At 45.8% G+C, this 20,258-nt stretch overlaps 1 protein-coding gene across 6 annotated transcripts in view; it reads left to right on the plus strand.

Annotated features, from left to right (window-relative positions):
* The window catches only part of dip2ba (disco-interacting protein 2 homolog Ba), a 103,159-nt gene that overhangs the window by 53,249 nt on the left and 29,652 nt on the right, over nt 1-20,258 (plus strand). For 4 of the 6 annotated variants that reach the window (XR_005097298.1, XM_037245896.1, XM_037245898.1 and 1 more), the window contains 12 exons: nt 27-120; nt 201-320; nt 405-519; nt 1,870-2,009; nt 2,097-2,233; nt 2,647-2,727; nt 2,814-2,941; nt 3,038-3,152; nt 8,878-9,079; nt 9,160-9,272; nt 16,383-16,463; nt 18,064-18,187. Coding sequence is in view for 5 of the 6 variants with exons in the window: in XM_037245896.1 (XP_037101791.1) it covers nt 27-120; nt 201-320; nt 405-519; nt 1,870-2,009; nt 2,097-2,233; nt 2,647-2,727; nt 2,814-2,941; nt 3,038-3,152; nt 8,878-9,079; nt 9,160-9,272; nt 16,383-16,463; nt 18,064-18,187 (1,450 nt within the window). In the remaining variant the exon portion in view is untranslated. The remainder of the gene's footprint in view (nt 1-26; nt 121-200; nt 321-404; nt 520-1,869; nt 2,010-2,096; nt 2,234-2,646; nt 2,728-2,813; nt 2,942-3,037; nt 3,153-8,877; nt 9,080-9,159; nt 9,273-16,382; nt 16,464-18,063; nt 18,188-20,258) is intronic. The other 2 variants (XM_037245897.1, XM_037245899.1) reach the window with 1 other exon arrangement.

The raw sequence follows: 20,258 nt of genomic DNA on the forward strand, positions 1-20,258 counted from the left end.
CCACGATGTCTTTCTTCTCCTTCCAGAGTGTCATGAATAGAATTCATACTATTACTGTGCCGTATTCCGTCATGAAAGCCTGTCCCATGTCCTGGGTGCAGAGGGTGCACATTCACAAAGGTTTGCCTTCATTGCTCTTATTATGATGCTCCTTTGTCTATTGTTTTTCAGTATGCATTATGTTTCTTGTCATCTCACAGCACGTGTGGCCTTGGTTAAGTGCCGTGACCTTCACTGGGCAATGATGGCCCATAAAGATCAGAAGGACACCAACCTGTCCTCCATACGAATGCTTATAGTGGCTGATGGAGCAAACCCATGTGAATCACATCCCTTTTTTAACATTATATAGATCTTTGTTTGGTCTGTTATAATTGACCCTTTTCCCTTTTTTGTGTGATTAGGGTCAGTGTCATCATGTGATGCCTTCCTGAATGTGTTCCAGTCTCACGGTCTAAAGCCTGAGGTCATCTGTCCTTGTGCCACCTCGCCAGAAGCCTTGACGGTGGCCATTCGCAGGTACAGTAGTCTTTCACATGCATAAAGGCATGCAGTTGCGCACATTCTGGCTCTGCAGATTTTCTCCTGTTAAATCTGGCCTTACATGCATTCTGTGGTGGATTTAAGCACTTTTTCTCTTATGCGCATCAAAGGCTGTAGTAATGGTTTGCCATAAATACAATATTATCAGGGTATTTTTTGGGGGGTGATAAAATTTTGAAAGATCATGTAATTGACACTGTAGAGACGTGATTACGTTAACGCAACATCGTACATTATTGTATGTGCTCTTCCCAATGTCGGAGAGCGTGAGCAGCTTTGCACCGTCTTCGTCCTCAAATGAGGCGGTGGTTAAGGTGAAAGGGGTCAGATAAATTGCAAAATGCAATCCTTTAAAAATTATACAATTAAACTGTTGTCACTAAGGTTAAGAAGAAACAACCAGCATCTTAAACCCAAGATAAAGACGTGAGGAGGACATAAAAAAAGTAAAGTGAACGTAAATGTTAACAAAAGTTTCAACCTAACATTGCTGCAGCATTTGTTAGATGGGCTCCTTATTTAAAAAAACACGGTCGTAAAGTAATATTGAAGCCGTTGCTTATTATTTGGCCAGGATACACAATCCCTGGGAGAGTCCAATCAAATATAGATGCATGTGTGTGTGTGTGTGTGTGCGTGTGTGTGTGCGTGTGTGCGTGCGTGCGTGCGTGCGTGCGTGCGTGCGTGCACTCCTCAGCCTACCTGTTAAGGTCTATTAAGGGGTGCTGGAGAGGAGGGTCTGTCTGGAGGTTGAATCTTGGATTCAGGAGGAGCAGTGTAGTTGTCGCCCTGGCCGTGGACCAGCTCTATACCCTCGGCAGGATCCTCGAGAATGCAAGGGAGTTCGCTCAACCGGTCCACATGTTTTGTGGACCTGGAGAAGGCGTTCGACCGTGTCCCTTGTGGAGTTCTGTGGGGGGGTGCTCAGGACACGCTGGAAAAACTGTCTCTCGCCTGGCCTGGGAACGACTTGGGATCCCCTAGAATGGTCTGGACAAAGTGGCTGGGGAGACGGAAGTCTGGGCGTCCCTCCTAAAGCTGCTGCCTCTGCGGCCAGACCCCTGATAAGCGGTAGAGGATTGATGGATAGACGGACGGACGGATGGATGTTGTTAATAATTAATGACGGATCGGAGCTAGACCGGACTTGGGCACCCCTGATCTAGACTGTTGGAGATGTCCTCTTGGATGAGCAGCGAAAGGTCTTATAATATAACCAGAACATTCCAGTTGCAATCAATTCAATGCGCCAAGAATGAATTGACTTAGACCTGTCAAGCCTTTAGCTCACACGATCACTATCTTTCCCCACTGCCTCCGCTACAGACCCGGGGCGCGAGGAGCTCCTCTACCAGCCAGAGCTATCCTCTCCATGGGCGGGCTGAGCCACGGTGTGATCAGAGTGAACACAGAGGACAAGAATTCGGCTCTCACTGTCCAAGACGTCGGACACATTATGCCTGGAGGTTCGTTGCCAGTGCTAACTCTTGGAAATACTGTAACACAAAACGTTAACATACCCAGAGTTGATGTGACAATAATACGTATTTCAGCTCTGATGTGCATCGTGAAACCAGATGGCTCGCCTCAGCTGTGCAAAACAGACGAGATAGGAGAGATTGTTATCAGCTCCCGAGCGGGGGGCACTATGTACTACGGTCTTCCTGGGGTCACCAAGAACACTTTTGAGGTCTGTCAAAGCCCAGGTTGAAGTGATGCTTTCAAGATAAAATTTTCTTTTTGTCCTCCAAAAATACTAAAACCAAGCACATTTATTTGCAGATATACCCTTTTAAACATATAATTGCTAATACACATCAAACTATACATGAAAAAGTTAATTTTAGAAGGCATTAAATAAAACTGAGTATAAGTCAAATGCACAACATAAATAAGGGCAACTGCAATAGGTGCTCTTTAGTCATGTTTGATGATGTTATAACCTTTAGATTTGTATGTCACTCAAAACACAATTTCATTTCAACTCAATCTAGCAGTTCTGTTTCAAAAAGCTGCTCATATGAGAAACAGAAAATGGCAACTGCAGGGTGTTCTGTTCGATGTTGCGTCGTCTATAACAACCTAATGTTTTGCCCCCTGTAGGTGATCCCTGTCAACCAATCTGGAGCACCTTTAGGAGAAGTTCCCTTTACCAGAACTGGTTTGCTTGGATTTGTTGGCCCAGTAAGTCCCATGTACCCAGAAATCAAGAGCTGACATTTAGCATGCATGTAGTCAGGGCTGAGGCCCTCCTTTTGTTCTTTGCGTAGGGCAGCCTGGTATTTGTTGTGGGCAAAATTGAAGGGTTACTAATGGTGAGCAGGCGACGCCACAATGCTGACGACTTGGTGGCAACCGCTCTTGCCGTCGAGCCTGTCAAAACAGTTTACAGGGGGAGGTAAGACACTGCCTGCTTAGTAATATGAAATGTGAAATACTTAATAGTGTGTGCATTTGTGCACGCGTGTGTTTTGATCCCTCTGACTCTGTCTAGGATCGCTGTGTTTTCAGTGACTGTTTTTTATGATGAGAGAATTGTGATCGTGGCAGAGCAACGGCCAGATGCCAGTGAGGAGGACAGCTTCCAGTGGATGAGTCGAGTTCTGCAGGTATGTTGCAGCCTCTCTCTTACAAATGGGAAAGCCTCAGACATTTAGTGATCTAAACCAGTGTTTCCCAACCTGTTTTCATTCACGGCACACCTTTTCATTGGAAAAAATCTCGAGGCACACCGCCAACAAAAATCTGTTAAGTGTTACACCAGCTTCTATCTTAAAATCAGTTATATTATAACAAAAGACGTAAAGTTCTATTCCTGTATATGTATGGAGTCGAATAATTGAATAAAAATAAATACTAAATATTCTTTAAATTGTATTTCTTTTGTAAATGAAAGTGACAGTTTTTGAAAAAAGGTTTTAGACGGTGTAAGGAATAAACTATTGAAAGTGATTGTGATCAAAATCCAAAAGAATCAATATGGCTTTGTTTACTGTTTTAGACTAGCTCTATAAAATATTGCGACATTAAGAACAAAGTCACTTTTAAAGACGCTCTGCTGTTCTGACAGCGTCTGAGTGGCTATCACAGTCGAGGTGTCTCGATTTGACTGTGTATTTTACGTTGGTGAAAAATGAACAATCCAGGTTCTCCCGTTCAACTACATGCTCTGATTTCCATCGGACCGAAAACGCACCACAGCCGTCATAGTGTCACTGTTAGTAAAAACATACAGCAACTAGTGATGTGCATTTCAGTTCTTTTAAGTGAACTGAACCTTTAGAATCAGTTCATTCAAAAGATTCTTTCAAACGAATCGTTCAACAAATCGTCCCCCCCCCCACACACACGCACACACTGAACAGGAAGTTGCGTCACTGACTCGTCTCGTTCGTGAACCGGAAAATACGTCACTGACTTGTAAAGTCCCTCCTCCATCTATCGCTCGCTGCTGATTAGTCGTTCGCAAAGATTCACGAGTGAGTGACAGACAGCATTGCTGCTATACCAGCCAACACACGTTATGCCGACATTGATGTTTTAATTTTGTATTTGTTGGGTTATAGTTGATGGTGTTATTATTCCGAATGTGTTTGAATAAAAGGTTGATAAAAAAAAACGTTAATTTAAAAAACGTTATGCCGACATTTGTTATTTTGGGGGACACCAACTCGTATAACAACGTAAACATTGTCATATAAAGCAGTTAACCAAATGTCTGATTTTTATGTTTTGATTGGCGAATATAAATACAAGGGTTAGGGTTAGTGAACGAATCACTTCCTAAAGTGATTCGTTCTTTTTTCAGTTCATATGACTTCAACCAGTAGGTGTCGGTAATGCGCATTGAAGCTGGTGCCACCACGCCGTAAATCAATACGAAGAAGAAAATGACGTAACTTCCCGTTCACGAACGAGTCGTGAATTGCATTTCCCGTTCACCACCTGAACGGATCTGTGAGTGAACGAGTCATTTTAAATTGTACTTTGCTAGGTGTTCGTGTACACAATGTGTTGTGATGACATCTGCTGTGGAATCTTCACTGATCTATTCGCTTGTAATAACAGGCCACTTTATTAGGGAAATATCATGGTCAAAGGTCACAGGTGTCAAGCTCTAGTCCTCAGGGCCGCATTCCAACATGTTTTCCAAGACCTGATGGAATGCACATCACTAGTACAAAACAGTGCAAACGACCATGGTTGTCCAGGTTGAAATAGCCAACTGGATAATGACACGGGCTCTTGCTCGGTAAGAACTTGGTTCGATCCCAGGTGTGAGAATATATATTATTGTGCAATTAACCCTTTATTTATTCTTTTTTTTTACCTCGTGTAGTGTACCTACACATATTGTCATATAAAGCAGTTAACCAAATGTCTGCTTTTTATGTTTTAATGGGCGAATAAAAAAAAACAAGGAATAAAACACCAGACAAGTTTTAACATAAATGTTTATTTGAAAATAATAATATTAAAAGTAAATTTCAAACCAGCAATCCAATATGAAATTGCAGTAGATATATTGGATAACAATATTTAGGCATATATATGCATACACGGTATTTAAAAACTACTACAGGTGTTATAAAATCAAGATTACCCAAAGAGAAGCATAATCTCCCCGTTGTTGCATAACGGCGCATCCCTTCATGCAATAAAGTTAGCCGTTAGCTTGGAGAAAACGTGCATAAAAGAAGTGGTGTTTCAGTGAGTGGTTCTTTCTTTCCTTGGCAAATCGTAAATCTACATTCTGGCTTACATAGTTCACGCCAGGAGACGCAACACTGACTGATCCGTTGATGCACGGGAAGGCATTTCACCCATTGATCGTTCGCGAACGGGAAAGTCAAGATTCGTTCCCTCACTGATCCGTTCTCGCGATGAACTGGAAATGCAAATCACTCACTCACTGACTCGTTCACTCACAGATCCGTTCAGTTGGTGAATGGGAAATGCAATTCACGACTCGTTCGTGAACGGGAAGTTACGTCATTTTCTTCTTCGTTTTGATTTACGGCGTGGTGGCACCAGCTTCAATGCGCATTACCGGCACCTACTGGTTGAAGTCATACGAACTGAAAAAAGTTCGTTCACTGAAAACAAAATCGTTCTTTTGAACAAATCGTTCACTCACGAGCCAACACTAACAGCAACACACACATAAAGTGAGTATGTGCCGATGCCACAACATGAAATCTCAAGATTCTCCGATTTGCCACGCATGCACGATTAGCAAGTGGCTGACCAGGCCTTGCGCTAACTGACCTGTGGTTTGGCGATCCTGTTTACAATGCGCTCGGTATTTAATGTTGGACAATTTCCCACGGCACAGCTGAACATCTCTCACGGCACACTGGTTGGGAAACACTGATCTAAACAACAAAACCTATGTGAAATATAAGTTCCAAAGGTTGTGTGTTATACTGTGTATGACACAAACCATCAGTATTCTAGACCTCATTGTATCCAGTATCACATGAGGAACTCTGCTTATGTGTTTTACCTTTCTTCTTGTGTTTTTGTGGCACATTTTTAAATAAAAGATGAGAGAAGATATCCACAGGAAATTTGTATGAAGTAAGCAGACCTGCGTATACGAGGATACGCTGTCATTGTTGTGCTGTTACTGTTTTTTATTTGTCAGGTTTACACTTGCCCTTTTTGTTCCATTGTTGTTGGCTTGATTAGATTGAATTGAATAGCTTATTTCCATGCATTGAATCTGAGGAGCACTATGTGCATATGTAGACTGATACGCATATACTAGCATATGCATCACACTAGCTCTTATTCAGCCACTGACTAGCTAGCTGCCATATGATGGACATGTCGCTTGATTCGTATGTCTACTCAAAGGATGTTAGTGGCTTTGTTTAACCCATTACGGCTGAAAGTGCTTTGCAAAACATGCCTCTAAAATCTAAGGGCGATCTTAGAAGCACTCCTTCTAAAGTCTGTGCTACTGGAAATTCAACAATATTGTTAACACCTACTAAATAATTGATAGCGCAGCCCCTGTAGCAGATAGAAAAATTATTCCAAAAACATTTGAGCACTTACAACTACAATCTATAAACATTTAATATAATTTTTAAAACTGTACCTTTGTCTCTGGGAACAGGTGTGTTTGAAACAGCCTTGATTAAAATTAGTCCTCCATTCTGACTGGAAGCTTTCAAAATCTGGTCAGAAAAGATTCCCTCAAATTCTACGAGACAACGGTGCAGTCACGTGTTCCGATGCATTTCATTGGCTGCGAGAGAGAGAATTAGTCAAGGAAAACAAAATGATGCATTTGCATTCATGGTCTTAAAGCAGTGGTTCTTAACCTGGGTTTGATCGAACCCTAGGGGTTTGGTGAGTCAGTCTCAGGGGTTCAGCAGAGGCTCCACTGTGGAGGTCTGAACATACCTGATTTATCATGTAAATTTGTGATGACGCATATCTGAACTGGTCTCGCAAAAGGCAACAGCAGAAGTCACACTGATTTGCAGGTGTAATTTGTTGTGAGTTCATCCATTATGTTGGTTTTGTTCTTTGAACAAGGTGATGTTCATGCATGGCTCATTTTGTGAACCAGTAAAAAACATTGATGTCTAGAATTTGAAAAAAATAATGTTATTTTTCACTAAAGAGGGGTTTGGTGAATGCGCATATGAAACTGGAGGGGTTCAGTACCTCCAACAAGGTTAAGAACCACAGTCAAAGGAAGAAATGCAGAACAGCGCTCCTGGCTCTAGTGGTCGAAACACGGTAATGCGCTCCCGTTTTAAATAATAATAATAATAATAATAATGCATCAGATGGGTTCCAATTTTGTATTGTGACATTTAATGATTAAAAAAGGGGGAAACGTTTGACTTTCATCACCCCTCCCCATTCAGAATTAAAACTACGAGATTGTTTAAACCAGGGGTCATCAACACGGTGCCCGCGGGCACCAGGTCACCCGTGAGGACCGCATGAGTCGCCCGCAGGACTGTTCTAAAATTAGCTCAAATAGCGGCACTTGTCAGTGAGCTGGATCTATTTATTTTACAGTCAAACGTCGGTTTTCGAACGTCTTGGTTCTCGAACAAATCGGAATTCGAACAAAAAATTCGAGGTCGAACCTCGCGAGATGAGCCGGGAGAACCCGAGAAAACCCGACCGCGCGGCCCAGATGGCGACTGACTCCGTTGTTATTGTATTTTTGTTACTTTGAGGATTGTATTAACCCCTAATCATGCCTCCAAAGAAAGCAAGTGGGAGCAGTAAAGCCATCCTAAAACACAAAGACGCTCTTAAAGCAATGCGACAGTGAGCGCCTGGCGCGCTGCGGTTGCGCGATCGGACCAAATTAAGCTCCCTGCGCACTGAGGTTCACTTAAATTTTGGAAAGTACATCAGGACTTTAAAAATATTTTCTAAATTTTAGCGACGGCTCTGTCACAATAATGCGACCAGCGTGGTGCAGTTGCGCGGTCGGCGACGCGCTACGGTTGCGCGTTTGGCGGTGCGCTGCAGTTGCGCGATCGGACAAATATGCGCAAATGAAAAAATGCTTAAAAAAGGTGGTTTTTTTTTTGTGTGTCTTGAAACGGATTACATTTTTTTCCATTATTTGTAATGGGGGCGGCTCGGTGGGGCACTGGGTAGCACGTCCGCCTCACAGTTAGGAGGGTGCGGGTTCGATTCCACCTCCGGCCCTCCCTGTGTGGAGTTGGCATGTTCTCCCCGGGCCCGCGTGGGTTTTCTCCGGGCACTCCGGTTTCCTCCCACATCCCAAAAATATGCTTGGTAGGCCGATTGAAGACTCCAAATTGTCCCGAGGTGTGAGTGCGAGTGCAAATGGTTGTTTGTCTCTGTGTGCCCTGCGATTGGCTGGCAACCGGTTCAGGGTGTCCCCCGCCTACTGCCCGATGACGGCTGGGATAGGCTCCAGCACGCCCGCGACCCCCGTGGGGACTAAGCGGTTCAGAAAATGGATGGATGGATGGATTTGTAATGGGAAAAATAGATTCGGAAATCAACCGATTCGCTTCTCGAACCGCCTTCTGGAACGGATTGTGGTCAAAAAACAAGGTTTGACTGTATTTTTGCTATTCTTGTTAAAATCACACTTACCCGTGAACTGGAAATGACAATAATAACACACAGTGAAAGCCAAATTGACCAAATTGGCTATTTCAGAAGTGTGTGTCAAACTGGTAGCCCTTTGCCTTAATCAGTACCCAGGAAGTAGGTCTCGGTTTAAGAAAGGTTGGTGACCCCTGGTTTAAACAATGTTTTACTGTTTTATTTTGTGGATTAATACTGCAGTGTAAGTCATCACAAACATTCTCACCACAGGCCATTGACAGTATCCACCAGGTGGGTTTATACTGCCTTGCACTGGTGCCTGCCAACACCCTCCCAAAGACGCCTCTCGGTGGCATCCACATCTGCGAAACCAAGCAGAACTTTCTAGAGGGAAACCTACACCCTTGCAACATCCTCATGTGCCCACACACCTGCGTCACCAACATGCCCAAACCACGGCAGAAACAGCCTGGTGAGTTTGTTGAATTAAGTTGTTTGACTCAAGTGAATGGTGTTGCTTAAAATGACTGGTATGCCATCTGATCTTTGCAGTAGACGTTGGTCCAGCGTCTATGCTAGTGGGCAATCTAGTGGCGGGAAAACGTATTGCACAGGCTACAGGCAGAGAACTGGGTGTGTTAGAGGACCAGGATCTGATTCGTAAGGTACGATAGAGCACACTACATTGACCAAGTTCACATCTGTTGCACAATGTTTGATATGTTCTAACCAGGGGTGGAAGGGTTCACTTAATCCACATTCAAAACTTGAGTTTGCGGTCATGGATTTCTCACAGAATTATTGATAAACATTTTTTGTTATTGTAGCACTATTTACATATTTTTACTAATCAGAAATGTATCTATGCTAGTGGGCAACCTATCCATGTTCGCTGCATATAGTGATTGGTGAAAAAATAAGTGCTCTTCCATTTGATGGCAAAAGATACAATAAATATGGCAAAAGATACAATAAGTATGTGTACCCACCAGAGGTGCGAGTAAGTCACGTATGTGCAAATCACAAGCAAGTCTTAAGTCATAGCCTTCGAGTTTCAAGCAAGCCCCAATTAAGTAACTCTAGAAATAAATAAAGCAAGTCATGTCACGTGACCAAAAAAGTCCTGAGGCCGCCAATCTGAACCCTCAACGCCCAGGCTGTGCCTATAAATTCTTTTGATAAGTTACAAATAGAATCATTGACAAAGGGCAGCCTTGGCGGTGTCCGGTCACAGGAAACGAATCTGACTTACTGCCGGAAATGCGCACCAAACTCTGACATCTGTGATACAGGGACCGAACCGCCCTTTCAGTAAGCACCCCCCGCAGTTTGTTCCACGGCCAGGATGAAAATCACACTGCTCCTCCTGAGTCCGACCAGGGAGGCTGAAGAGTGTGATTCCTCTGTGTTGGAACACACTCTCCGGTTCCCCATATTAAAAAGGGGAACGACCATGGGAAGGGGGACCCACATTGTCTTTTCTGGCTGTGCCCAGCCTGGCCCCATGCATCAAGGCCACCAGATGCTCGCCTTCGAGCACCGCCTCCAGGCCTGGCTCCAGAGGAGAGGCCCGGTGATCCGCGTCCGGACAAGGGAAAACTGCATCCATTTCTTTTTAGAATCATAAGGGATCAGTGCAACTGTAATAATAAACACTGACTTGTTATACAGTACTCTATTAAATAAACGCTCGTGAAATAAGTCTTAGGGTGTATTCAGACCTGACTGTTTGGTCCGCTTTAAACGGACCAGAATTCGATTGGAAGGCTGGTCCCGACCTTTTGTGCATGTGTGAATACACGCAAACGAATCCTGGTGCGGATTAAAGAAACGGACCGAGACCCACTGTTTCAAGTGGTCTCTGTTTGCTTCCAAACGCGCTTCCAAACGAACTCTCGTGCGGTTCTTTCAGTCCATACCAAACAAGCGGACTAAAGGACTTTTCTGGTGTGAATACACCTTTAGATGACGCACATCGACAGAACAATGTTTATTACCATAGTGATTTTCAGCAAGTGGTAATCTGGTGTTTTTCATGCACATATGCTGCTCTTGCTGTTGTCTGAATTATGTGACTTTGAGTTCCTGGTAGATCTAGCAAATGCTCCCGAAAGCAATAGCAAGGAAATAGATAAAAAAGAGCACCGACGAGGAGCCCCATTAATCGGAATCTTGGCTAGCATGAGCGCAACCGTACACACTGCCTCCGTGCGTACGTGGTGTGCGAGGGTCGTCGTCTCCCCCCCCCTAGCTTTGCTTGCTTTGCCTGCGACCATGCAGATGCAGCCCTCTCCCCCGCAGGTCAGAGTAAAAAAAAACAAAAACGTTTTGATCAGTTCAAAAACCAATTAAACTGAAATGGTTTTACCGATCAGTTCAAACGGTTTTTAAAAACCTCCCTTGCTTGCTTTGCCTGCGACCATGCAGATGCAGCCCTCTCTCCCGCAGGTCCAAGTAAAAAAAAAAAAAAGTTTCTTTCAGTTCAAACGGTTTTCAAAAAACGTTCCATTCCTCATACTATCCATCCATCCATCCATCCATCCATCCATCCATCCATCCATCCATCCATCCATTATCTGTCCCCACGGGGGTCGCGGGCATACTGGAGCCTATCCCAGCAGTCATCGGGCAGTAGGTGGGGGACACCCTGAACTGGTTGCCAGCCAATCGCAGGGCACACAGAGACAAACAACCATTCACACTCGCACTCACACCTAGGGACAATTTGGAGTGCTCAATTGGCGGAAGAGACAGTATAAACTGTGCTTGCCATCGGTCATCATGGGAAACGTGAGATCTCTTCAAAGCAAAATGGAAGAGCTAACGGCGCTAGCCAGGACGCAGAGGGAATATCGCGAATGCAGTCTCATGTGCTTCACGGAGACATGGCTGAACGATCTCTCGCCCGACTCACACCTCTCCCTGGACGGTTTTCAAGTGGTGCGGGCTGACAGGAGTGCTACGGAGTGCGGTAAGAGGAGAGGTGGAGGACTCGCTGTGTTTGTGAACGATAGATGTTCCCATCTCGGACACGTCAGCGTTAAGGAGTGTCTCTGCTCCAGTGACTTGGAGCTGTTGGTGGTTAGCATGCGACCGTACTATCTCCCGAGGGAGTTTTCACATGTTGTTGCTATAACTGTGTACATCCCTCCCTCGGCTGTCGCTGCTACCGCTACGAACCGGATCCACGCTATTGTTTCTAGGCTTCAAACCCAACACCCCCAATCTCTCCTCCTCATCTCCGGGGACTTCAATCATGCTTCCCTGGCCGCTTCCCTCCCTGCCTTTACGCAATATGTTGACTGCCCCACCAGAAACGACAGAACTCTGGACCTGTTGTATGCTAATGTCAAGGATGCATACACCTCTTCCCCCCCCCCACTTGGTCGCTCGGATCACAACCTTGTCCATCTGGTCGCAGACTACACCCCGGTGGTTAAACGGCGTCCACCTGAGAGGAGGTCTGTGATGTTGTGGTCTGAGGAATCCACTGCCAGGCTCAGAGACTGCTTCGAGTGTACAGACTGGGAAGCTCTCTGTAGCCCCCATGGAAGTGACATTGACAGCGTGACCCACTGCATTACGGACTACTGTAATTTTCGGACTATAAGTCGCGGTTTTTTTCATAGTTTGGGTGGGGGGGGCGACTTATAATAAGGAGCGATTTATGTGTTTTTTTTCGGAAATTTTCAAAAAAAAAAAAAAAAAGTGAAACCGCGATAAACGAACCGCAATGTAGCAAGGGATTACTGTAATTTGAATTTCAAGTGACGTCAGCAGCGCGACGCGGCGTGGCGCGGCGGTTGTTTCCATAAAGGACAAAGATTGACTCGACGGAGCTCTCTTTCACTTCCGTGGATTGAAGTCGGGGGCCGGCGCTCGGCCGGGTGGCTGTCCAGGGACGGTGGATGGGGCTCGGACAATGCTTTTACGCACGCCCGGTCCTACTCTACCGAGCTGTCTTTCACCTCCGTGGATGGAAGTCGAGGGCCAGCGCTCGGCCGGGTGGATGTCCGGGGACGGTGGATGGGGCTCGGTCATGGCTTTTACGCACGCCCGGTCCTATTCTATGGAGCTCTCTTCCACTTCCATGGCTGGAAGTCCACAGCGCCATAAGCCTGGAAGTTTGTTTTGTTAAATAAAGAGCCGTTTACCAAACCCACGTTTTTCCTTGAACTTTGTTAACGCTACAATATAGTTATATAGTAGATCTGTGGAATAACGACGAGGCTGACGTCAGGGCGCACGCGCGGCGTTGTTGACAAAGGACGAGGAATTAGATCGATGGATTTAATGATTTAGAGTGCACAGATGGTTTGATAATACTATTGCTTGTATAATAGTTATTTGATATATAATTTATATATCGTTATATGGGCCTGTGGAATATTTTGAAGTGCAAGCGCCGTCAGCGGCGCGCACGCATTGTTGACAAAGGACGATTGATGGATTTAATGAATTGGAGTGACACAGATGGTTTTATTAACGTGTTATTTATGTCATAGTTTTTTTAATAACTCTGAATTTTACGTCAGGGCCGTTCTCAGCTCTTAGTTTGTGTTTATGTCACGTTAGCATACCTATCGTTTAGCCTGTTGTTGCTCGTTCATGACTGTTCTTGGTGTTGGATTTTGTTGAATAAATTGCCCCCCAAAATGCGACTTATACTCCGGAGCGACTTATATATGTTTTCTTTCACTTTTTTGGGCATTTTATGGCTGATGCGACTTATACTCCGGAGCGACTTATAGTCCGAAAATTACGGTACATAAATTTCTGTGTGGAGACCACTGTGCCCTCCAAGGTGGTCCGGTGTTTTCCCAATAACAAACCCTGGGTGTCGTCCGAGATAAAGGCTCTGCTTAATGGGAAGAAGAGTTCGGGGGATGTGGTAGAGCTGCGTAGAATCCAGAAGGACCTCCGGCTGAAGATCAGGCAGGGGAAGGAGAACTACGGGAGGAGGCTGGAGAACCAGATGGGGCTTAACAACGCCAGGGGCGTCTGGAGGGGTCTGCAGTCCATCTCGGGCCGTGGTAAAGGGGCTGATCGGAAACCAGCTGATGGGGACAAGGACTGGGCGGATGAACTCAAGCTGTTCTTCAACAGATTTGATTCCGCCTCCTCCCCGCCCCTTCACCTCGCTCCGCACCTCATTCTGTCACCTTCGACACTCCAGCCCCCCCGCCAGCTCACCAACCCCCTCTCACCCCCCCGGAGTCACTCTTCTGTCTCCACTCCATCACCCCGGTCTTCCGACGTCCCCCTCTCCTTTATAGATCTTCAGGTGAGAAGTCACCTCAGAAAGATCAAGGCAGGGAAGGCCCCGGGCCCAGACGGCATCTGGCCGAGACTGCTCAGGGACTGTGCGGACCAGCTGAGTGGTGTGGTCAGGTACCTGTTCAACCTGAGCCTGAGCCTGAACAAGGTCCCAGGACTGTGGAAGACCTCCTGCGTGGTCCCCGTACCGAAGGTGCCGCGCTCCAAGGAGCCTAACCACTTCAGGCCTATTGCCTTGACTTCCCACCTGATGAAAACTATGGAGAGGATCATCCTGGGTCACCTGCGATCGCTGGTGGGAGCGCAGCTGGAACCCCTGCAGTTTGATTACCGGCCTGGTGTTGGGGTGGGCGATGCAGTGATTTATTTACTGCACAGAACACTGCTTCACCTGGAGGACAACAGGAACACTGGGAGGATCATGTTCTGCGATTTCTCCAGCGCTTTTAACACCATCCTGCCGTCACTGCTTAGGGTGAAGATGGAGAAGGCGGGTGTGGACCAGCGCCTGGCTGCATGGACAACGGACTTCCTCACCGACCGGCCGCAGTATGTGAGGTTACATCGCTGTGAGTCCAACGTGGTGCACTGCAGCACAGGTGTCCCCCAGGGTGCGGTGCTCTCTCCTTTCCTTTTCACCCTGTTCGCTTCAGACTTTGGCCACGACACCGCTCACTGCCACAATATAGGACGGTCATCAAGGACTTTGTCAGCTGGTGTGAGCTCAACCAGCTTCAGCTAAACACCAGCAAGACGAAGGGGTTGATTGTGAGCTTCGGGGGTACAGCACCCATCTTCACTCCGGTGAACATCCAGGGATCGGACATTGAGGTAGTGGAGAACTACAAATTCCTGGGTGTTCACCTTAACAACAAACTGGACTGGACTGATCACACCCACGCCCTGTACAAAAAGGGCCAGAGTCGCCTCCACCTGCTGAGGAGACTGAGGTCCTTCGGTGTGTGCAGGGCTCTCCTCCGGACCTTCTATGACTCTGTGGTGGCCTCAGCCATCCTCTACGCCAGGGGTGGCCAACCAGTCAGAGACTAAGAGCCACATTTTTTTACTGTGTACCGCAAAGAGCCACATCCCATCCGCCTTTTATTTTTCTTCTTCGTGACAAGGGTTCGCGTTGGCCTGGGGAGTTAAGTTCAGCATTCGCTTTAAAGATACATGGCGCCATCTAGCGTTGTAAATTGGTATAATGTCTAGAATGTAAGACGATCCCCACTTTTTCACTTATTTCAATGCAAAAAACTGTCTTATATTTGGGCCAATACGGTACTACAAATCCTGTGCGGTGATTGAGCTGAATATGCACAAATCCTGGATGTGTGCTGGGTTATGGATGGTCATTCTGAAATGTGCATCTTTTTTCAACATGTAGCCGTGACCATTTTTCAAAGCCTACAGTACCGTAATTTTCGGACTATAAGTCGCGTTTTTTTTCATAGTTTGGGTGGAGGGGCGACTTATACTCAGGAGCGACTTATATATGTTTTTTTTCACAAATTTTTACTTGATCATTAACACATCACTTACTTACAAGTATAGTTGACCACTTCACATGTTATTTTTAGTATAGTTGATCACTTCACATGCTTTGATATCTTTATCTTGAACATATTCAAAACATGAAAAATAGAGAGAAAAAATCAAATAAAGTAATTAACACTTTAAAGCGCCATATCCTCTGGACATGTCCTCTGTCACCTGGATGACATAAAGGACGAGAAATTTGATCGATGGATTTAATGATTTGGAGTGACACAAATGGTTTGATAATATTGTTGTTTATCTGATAGTTATTTAAAATATAGTTTATATATCGTTGTATGGGCCTGTGGAATAATTTGAACTGCGGCGCGGCACACGGCATTGTTGACAAAGGACGATCGATAAAAGACGAGAAATTTGATCGATGGATTTAATGATTTGGAGTGACACAAATGGTTTGATAATATTGTTGTTTATGTGATAGTTGTTTAAAATATAGTTTATATATCGTTGTATGGGCCTGTGGAATAATTCGAACTGCGGCGCGGCACACGCCATTGTTGACAAAGGACGATCGATGGATTTAATGAATTGGAGTGACACAGATGGTTTTATAAACGTGTTATTTATGTAATAGTTTTTTTTAAATAACTGAATGTTACGTCAGGCCCGTTCTCAGCTCCTCGTTTGTGTTTGTCACGTTAGCATACCGTATCGTTTAGTCTGTTGTTGCTCGTTCATCTCTGTTCTTGGTGTTGGATTTTGTCGAATAAATTGCCCCCCAAAATGCGACTTATACTCCGGAGCGACTTATATATGTTTTTTTTCACATTTCTGGGCATTTTATGGCTGGTGCGACTTATACTCCGGTGCGACTTATAGTCCGAAAATTACGGTATATTGCTTGTTAGCAGGTGCAGATGGTATGTGTGTCTGTTTTTAAATGGGCTCGGATCGACTAATAATTCATGTGTATAAAAGTCTATTCCTCTCCCTTTCAGCACCAGTTCTTATCTGACGCACTCCAATCAAGAGCCCAGACCGACCCGGACCATATTCTCTATGTCCTACTGAATGCAAAGGTAGAGCAAACAAGTGCACAACCATCCTAGTCCTGTAGAATAAGGTTGTACTAAGAATGAATGAATGGGATCTGTACATGGCAGTGTTCTAACAGCATATCTTTTTGCTGTAACGCAGCATTGTAGCCTAAGACAGTACAAATGCAGGTTGTGCTAATCTTAAACCCCTTAAAATCTCAGTGTAATAGGCTGCAGTGCATTTGAACCAGTTGTACAATTGCATATAAATTTATGAAATATAAAGTGTCAATTTTAAAATCGTCCAGGATTCCATTCATTTAGTCACCATATTATGTCTGCAGCGTCATCAGCTGGCTTTTTGCTGCAGTCAGACCAAACACGAGCTGAGTGTTTTCTGATGGCACGTTTCCATATAGTGTTCCCTCGATAGTTTGCGGTTCGATTCTTGTGGATTCACTTTAACGCAGATTTTTATTCGTGACTCATTAAAGTGTTACCCACGAAAAGTGAGGGTACAATGTATATATGTATCAATGCAGTTTGCTCGGTCAGGCACGAAGGAGGCTCGGAGGAAAATATTTTTGCTCCTTTTCCCATTTTATGGCATTGCATTGCCAACAGTCAATCAGTATCAAGAATGTACTCAATTCATTAGCATAAACGCTGACAAATAGCCAAATAGTTAAAAATAAGACACACATATACACACACTCACACACACACACACACACACACACACACACACACACACACACACACACACACACACACACACACAGGATGCTGAAATGAAAACATTTTGGGACAATATCACCTTCAGTGGGACCGAGCCAGTGTAATTTTTACTTAATTCTTTAAATTGTTCGGGCACGGGGTTGATTGAATGTACAAAAATATGACTAAATAGAATATTTTGTAAGTGCCTTTGGATAAGACTGAAAGCAACCGACTTAGATTTAATTCAAATGTCGTATTAGTACTCAAACTTTGTGTAAAGGTGCAAAAGCTGAATTGAAAGTATGCCGATTAATTTTTTTGGTTTTTGTCATGCGTAATGATTTATTTTGACAAATTTGTCTGAAAGACTACCAGTGTATGCCATACTTGAAAATACTGCGATTGTTTTGGCAAAAGTAACTCAAAAGTGTAGCAGTAGTATGATAAATCTTAGTAATATTGTTCCGAATAGGTGTCCTGGACATTTTTCCAGGACTGGTATCACAAAAGATTTACACGTTTTGAAGCTGAATCTAAGAAGGTTTCCCTTTATTGTGAGTAATATAATCAACAGCACATCTGCAAAAAGATGCCATAGCATTTTCTTTGTTCAACGTGCGAGAAGAGGCAAAGTTGGGACAGGGCAACTTGTGGCTGCTTCAACATGACACCCGTCATAATTCCCTGAATCCAACAGTTGCTGGCTGAGAAGAAACCTGGTTCTGTGGGAAAGTGGGTTATACAAGGGTACTAATTCCTTCAGTTTTCAGTTTGGATTCAACTTGTTTGTGATACCAGTCCTAAAACATTTCTGACATACTTTGAACATGAATAACAGTAACCAAGTACAAGTATGTTGTACATAATACCATAGATATAATGCCAAATGGCGGTTGTTATTATTGTTCTGTTTTGGCTGCAGGGCGTAGCAGTGTGCACGGCCACGTGTGCTCAGCTGCACAAGCGGGCAGAGAAAATCACAGCCACCCTAATCGAGCGAGGAGGCCTCAACACCGGCGACAATGTGGTGCTGCTTTATCCCCCAGGTGAACATGTGCATCGATGATGAGCTTCTGTCAGAGCAGAAACGTTTAGGTTGTTGCTCTGTCAATACATTCTGTTTGAGTCTGAGACCCGAGGATAGAACATGCCATGTGTACTATACAAACATAGCTCCCGACAGCTTTCCTTTGTCAAATCTTTAGGAAGTTTGAATGAAGTCTATTGATCACATATATTACAGACAAAAACATATATAACAGGCTTGTTACTGGGAACTGATGAAAAGATGCTTCCTGGGCCTTTGATTTACTAATATAGTGGATCTTGACGCTAATTCGTTCCAGAAGGAGCGTTGAACATTGAAGCCGTTGCGTTCAGTCGCAACAGAATCAGAATCAACTTTATTGACAGGCACCCGTACCTACTGTGTCATTGCGCATGTTGAGCTAGTGTGTTGCATCTCCATCCATCCATCCATCCATCTTCTTCCGCTTATCCGGGGTCGGGTCGCGGGGGCAGCAGCTTCAGGAGGGACTCCCAGACTTCCCTCTCCCCAGCCACTTCATCTAGCTCATCCCGGGGGATCCCAAGGCGTTCCCAGGCCAGCCGAGAGACATAGTCTCTCCAGCGCGTCCTGGGTCGTCCCCGGGGTCTCCTACCGGTGGGACATGCCCGGAACACCTCCCCAGGGAGGCGTCCAGGAGGCATCCTGATGAGATGCCCGAGCCACCTCATCTGGCTCCTCTCAACGTGGAGGAGTAGCGACTCTACTCCGAGTCTCTCCCGGATGACCGAACTCCTCACCCTATCTCTAAGGGAGAGCCCGGACATCCTGCGGAGAAAACTCATTTCGGCCGCTTGTATCCGGGATCTCGTTCTTTCGGTCACGACCCATAGCTCGTGACCATAGGTGAGGGTAGGAGCGTAAATCGACCGGTAAATTGAGAGCTTTGCCTTTTGGCTCAGCTCTCTCTTTACCACGACGGACCGGTACAGAGTCCGCATTACTGCCGACGCTGCACCGATCCGCCTGTCGATCTCGCGCTCCATCCTCCCCTCACTCGTGAACAAGACCCCAAGATACTTAAACTCCTCCACTTGGGGCAGGATCTCATCCCCGATCCGGAGAGGGCATTCCACCCTTTTCCGATCGAGGACCATGGACTCGGATTTGGAGGTGCTGACCCTCATCCCGACCGCTTCACACTCAGCTGCGAACCGCTCCAGTGAGAGCTGGAGATCACGGCCTGAAGAAGCCAACAGCACCACGTCGTCTGCAAAAAGCAGAGACGCGATGCTGAGGTCCCCAAACCGGACACCCTCAACGCCTCGGCTGCGCCTAGAAGTTCTGTCCATAAAAATTATGAACAGAATCGGTGACAAAGGGCAGCCTTGGCGGAGTCCAACCCTCACTGGGAACGAATCCGACTTACTGCCGGAAATGCGGACCACACTCTGGCATCGGTGATACAGGGACCGAACCGCCCTTATCAGTTGGCTCGGTACCCCGTACTCCCGAAGCACCCCCCACAGAACCTCCCGAGGGACACGGTCGAACGCCTTCTCCAAGTCCACAAAACACATGTGGACTGGTTGGGCGAACTCCCATGCACCCTCGAGGATCCTGTTGAGGGTGAAGAGCTGGTCCACTGTTCCACGGCCAGGACGAAAGCCACACTGTTCCTCCTGAATCCGAGGTTCGACCTCCCGACGGACCCTCCTCTCCAGCACCCCTGAATAGACCTTACCAGGGAGGCTGAGGAGTGTAATTCCCCTGTAATTGGAACACACCCTCCGGTCCCCCTTCTTAAAGAGGGGAACCACCACCCCAGTCTGCCAATCCAGAGGCACTGTCCCCGATGTCCACGCGATGCTGTAGAGACGTGTCAGCCATGACAGCCCCACAACATCCAGAGCCCTTAAGAAATCCGGGCGGATCTCATCCACCCCCGGGGCCTTGCCACCGAGGAGTTTTTTAACTACCTCAGTGACTTCAACCCCAGAGATTGGAGAGTCCGCCTCAGAGTCCCCAGGCCCTGCTTCCACAATGGAAGGCGTGTCGGTGGAATTGAGGAGGTCTTCGAAGTATTCTCCCCACCGACACACGACGTCCCG

Source organism: Syngnathus acus, chromosome 2, assembly GCF_901709675.1.
Source record: "Syngnathus acus chromosome 2, fSynAcu1.2, whole genome shotgun sequence".
Classification (NCBI taxonomy): domain Eukaryota; kingdom Metazoa; phylum Chordata; class Actinopteri; order Syngnathiformes; family Syngnathidae; genus Syngnathus; species Syngnathus acus.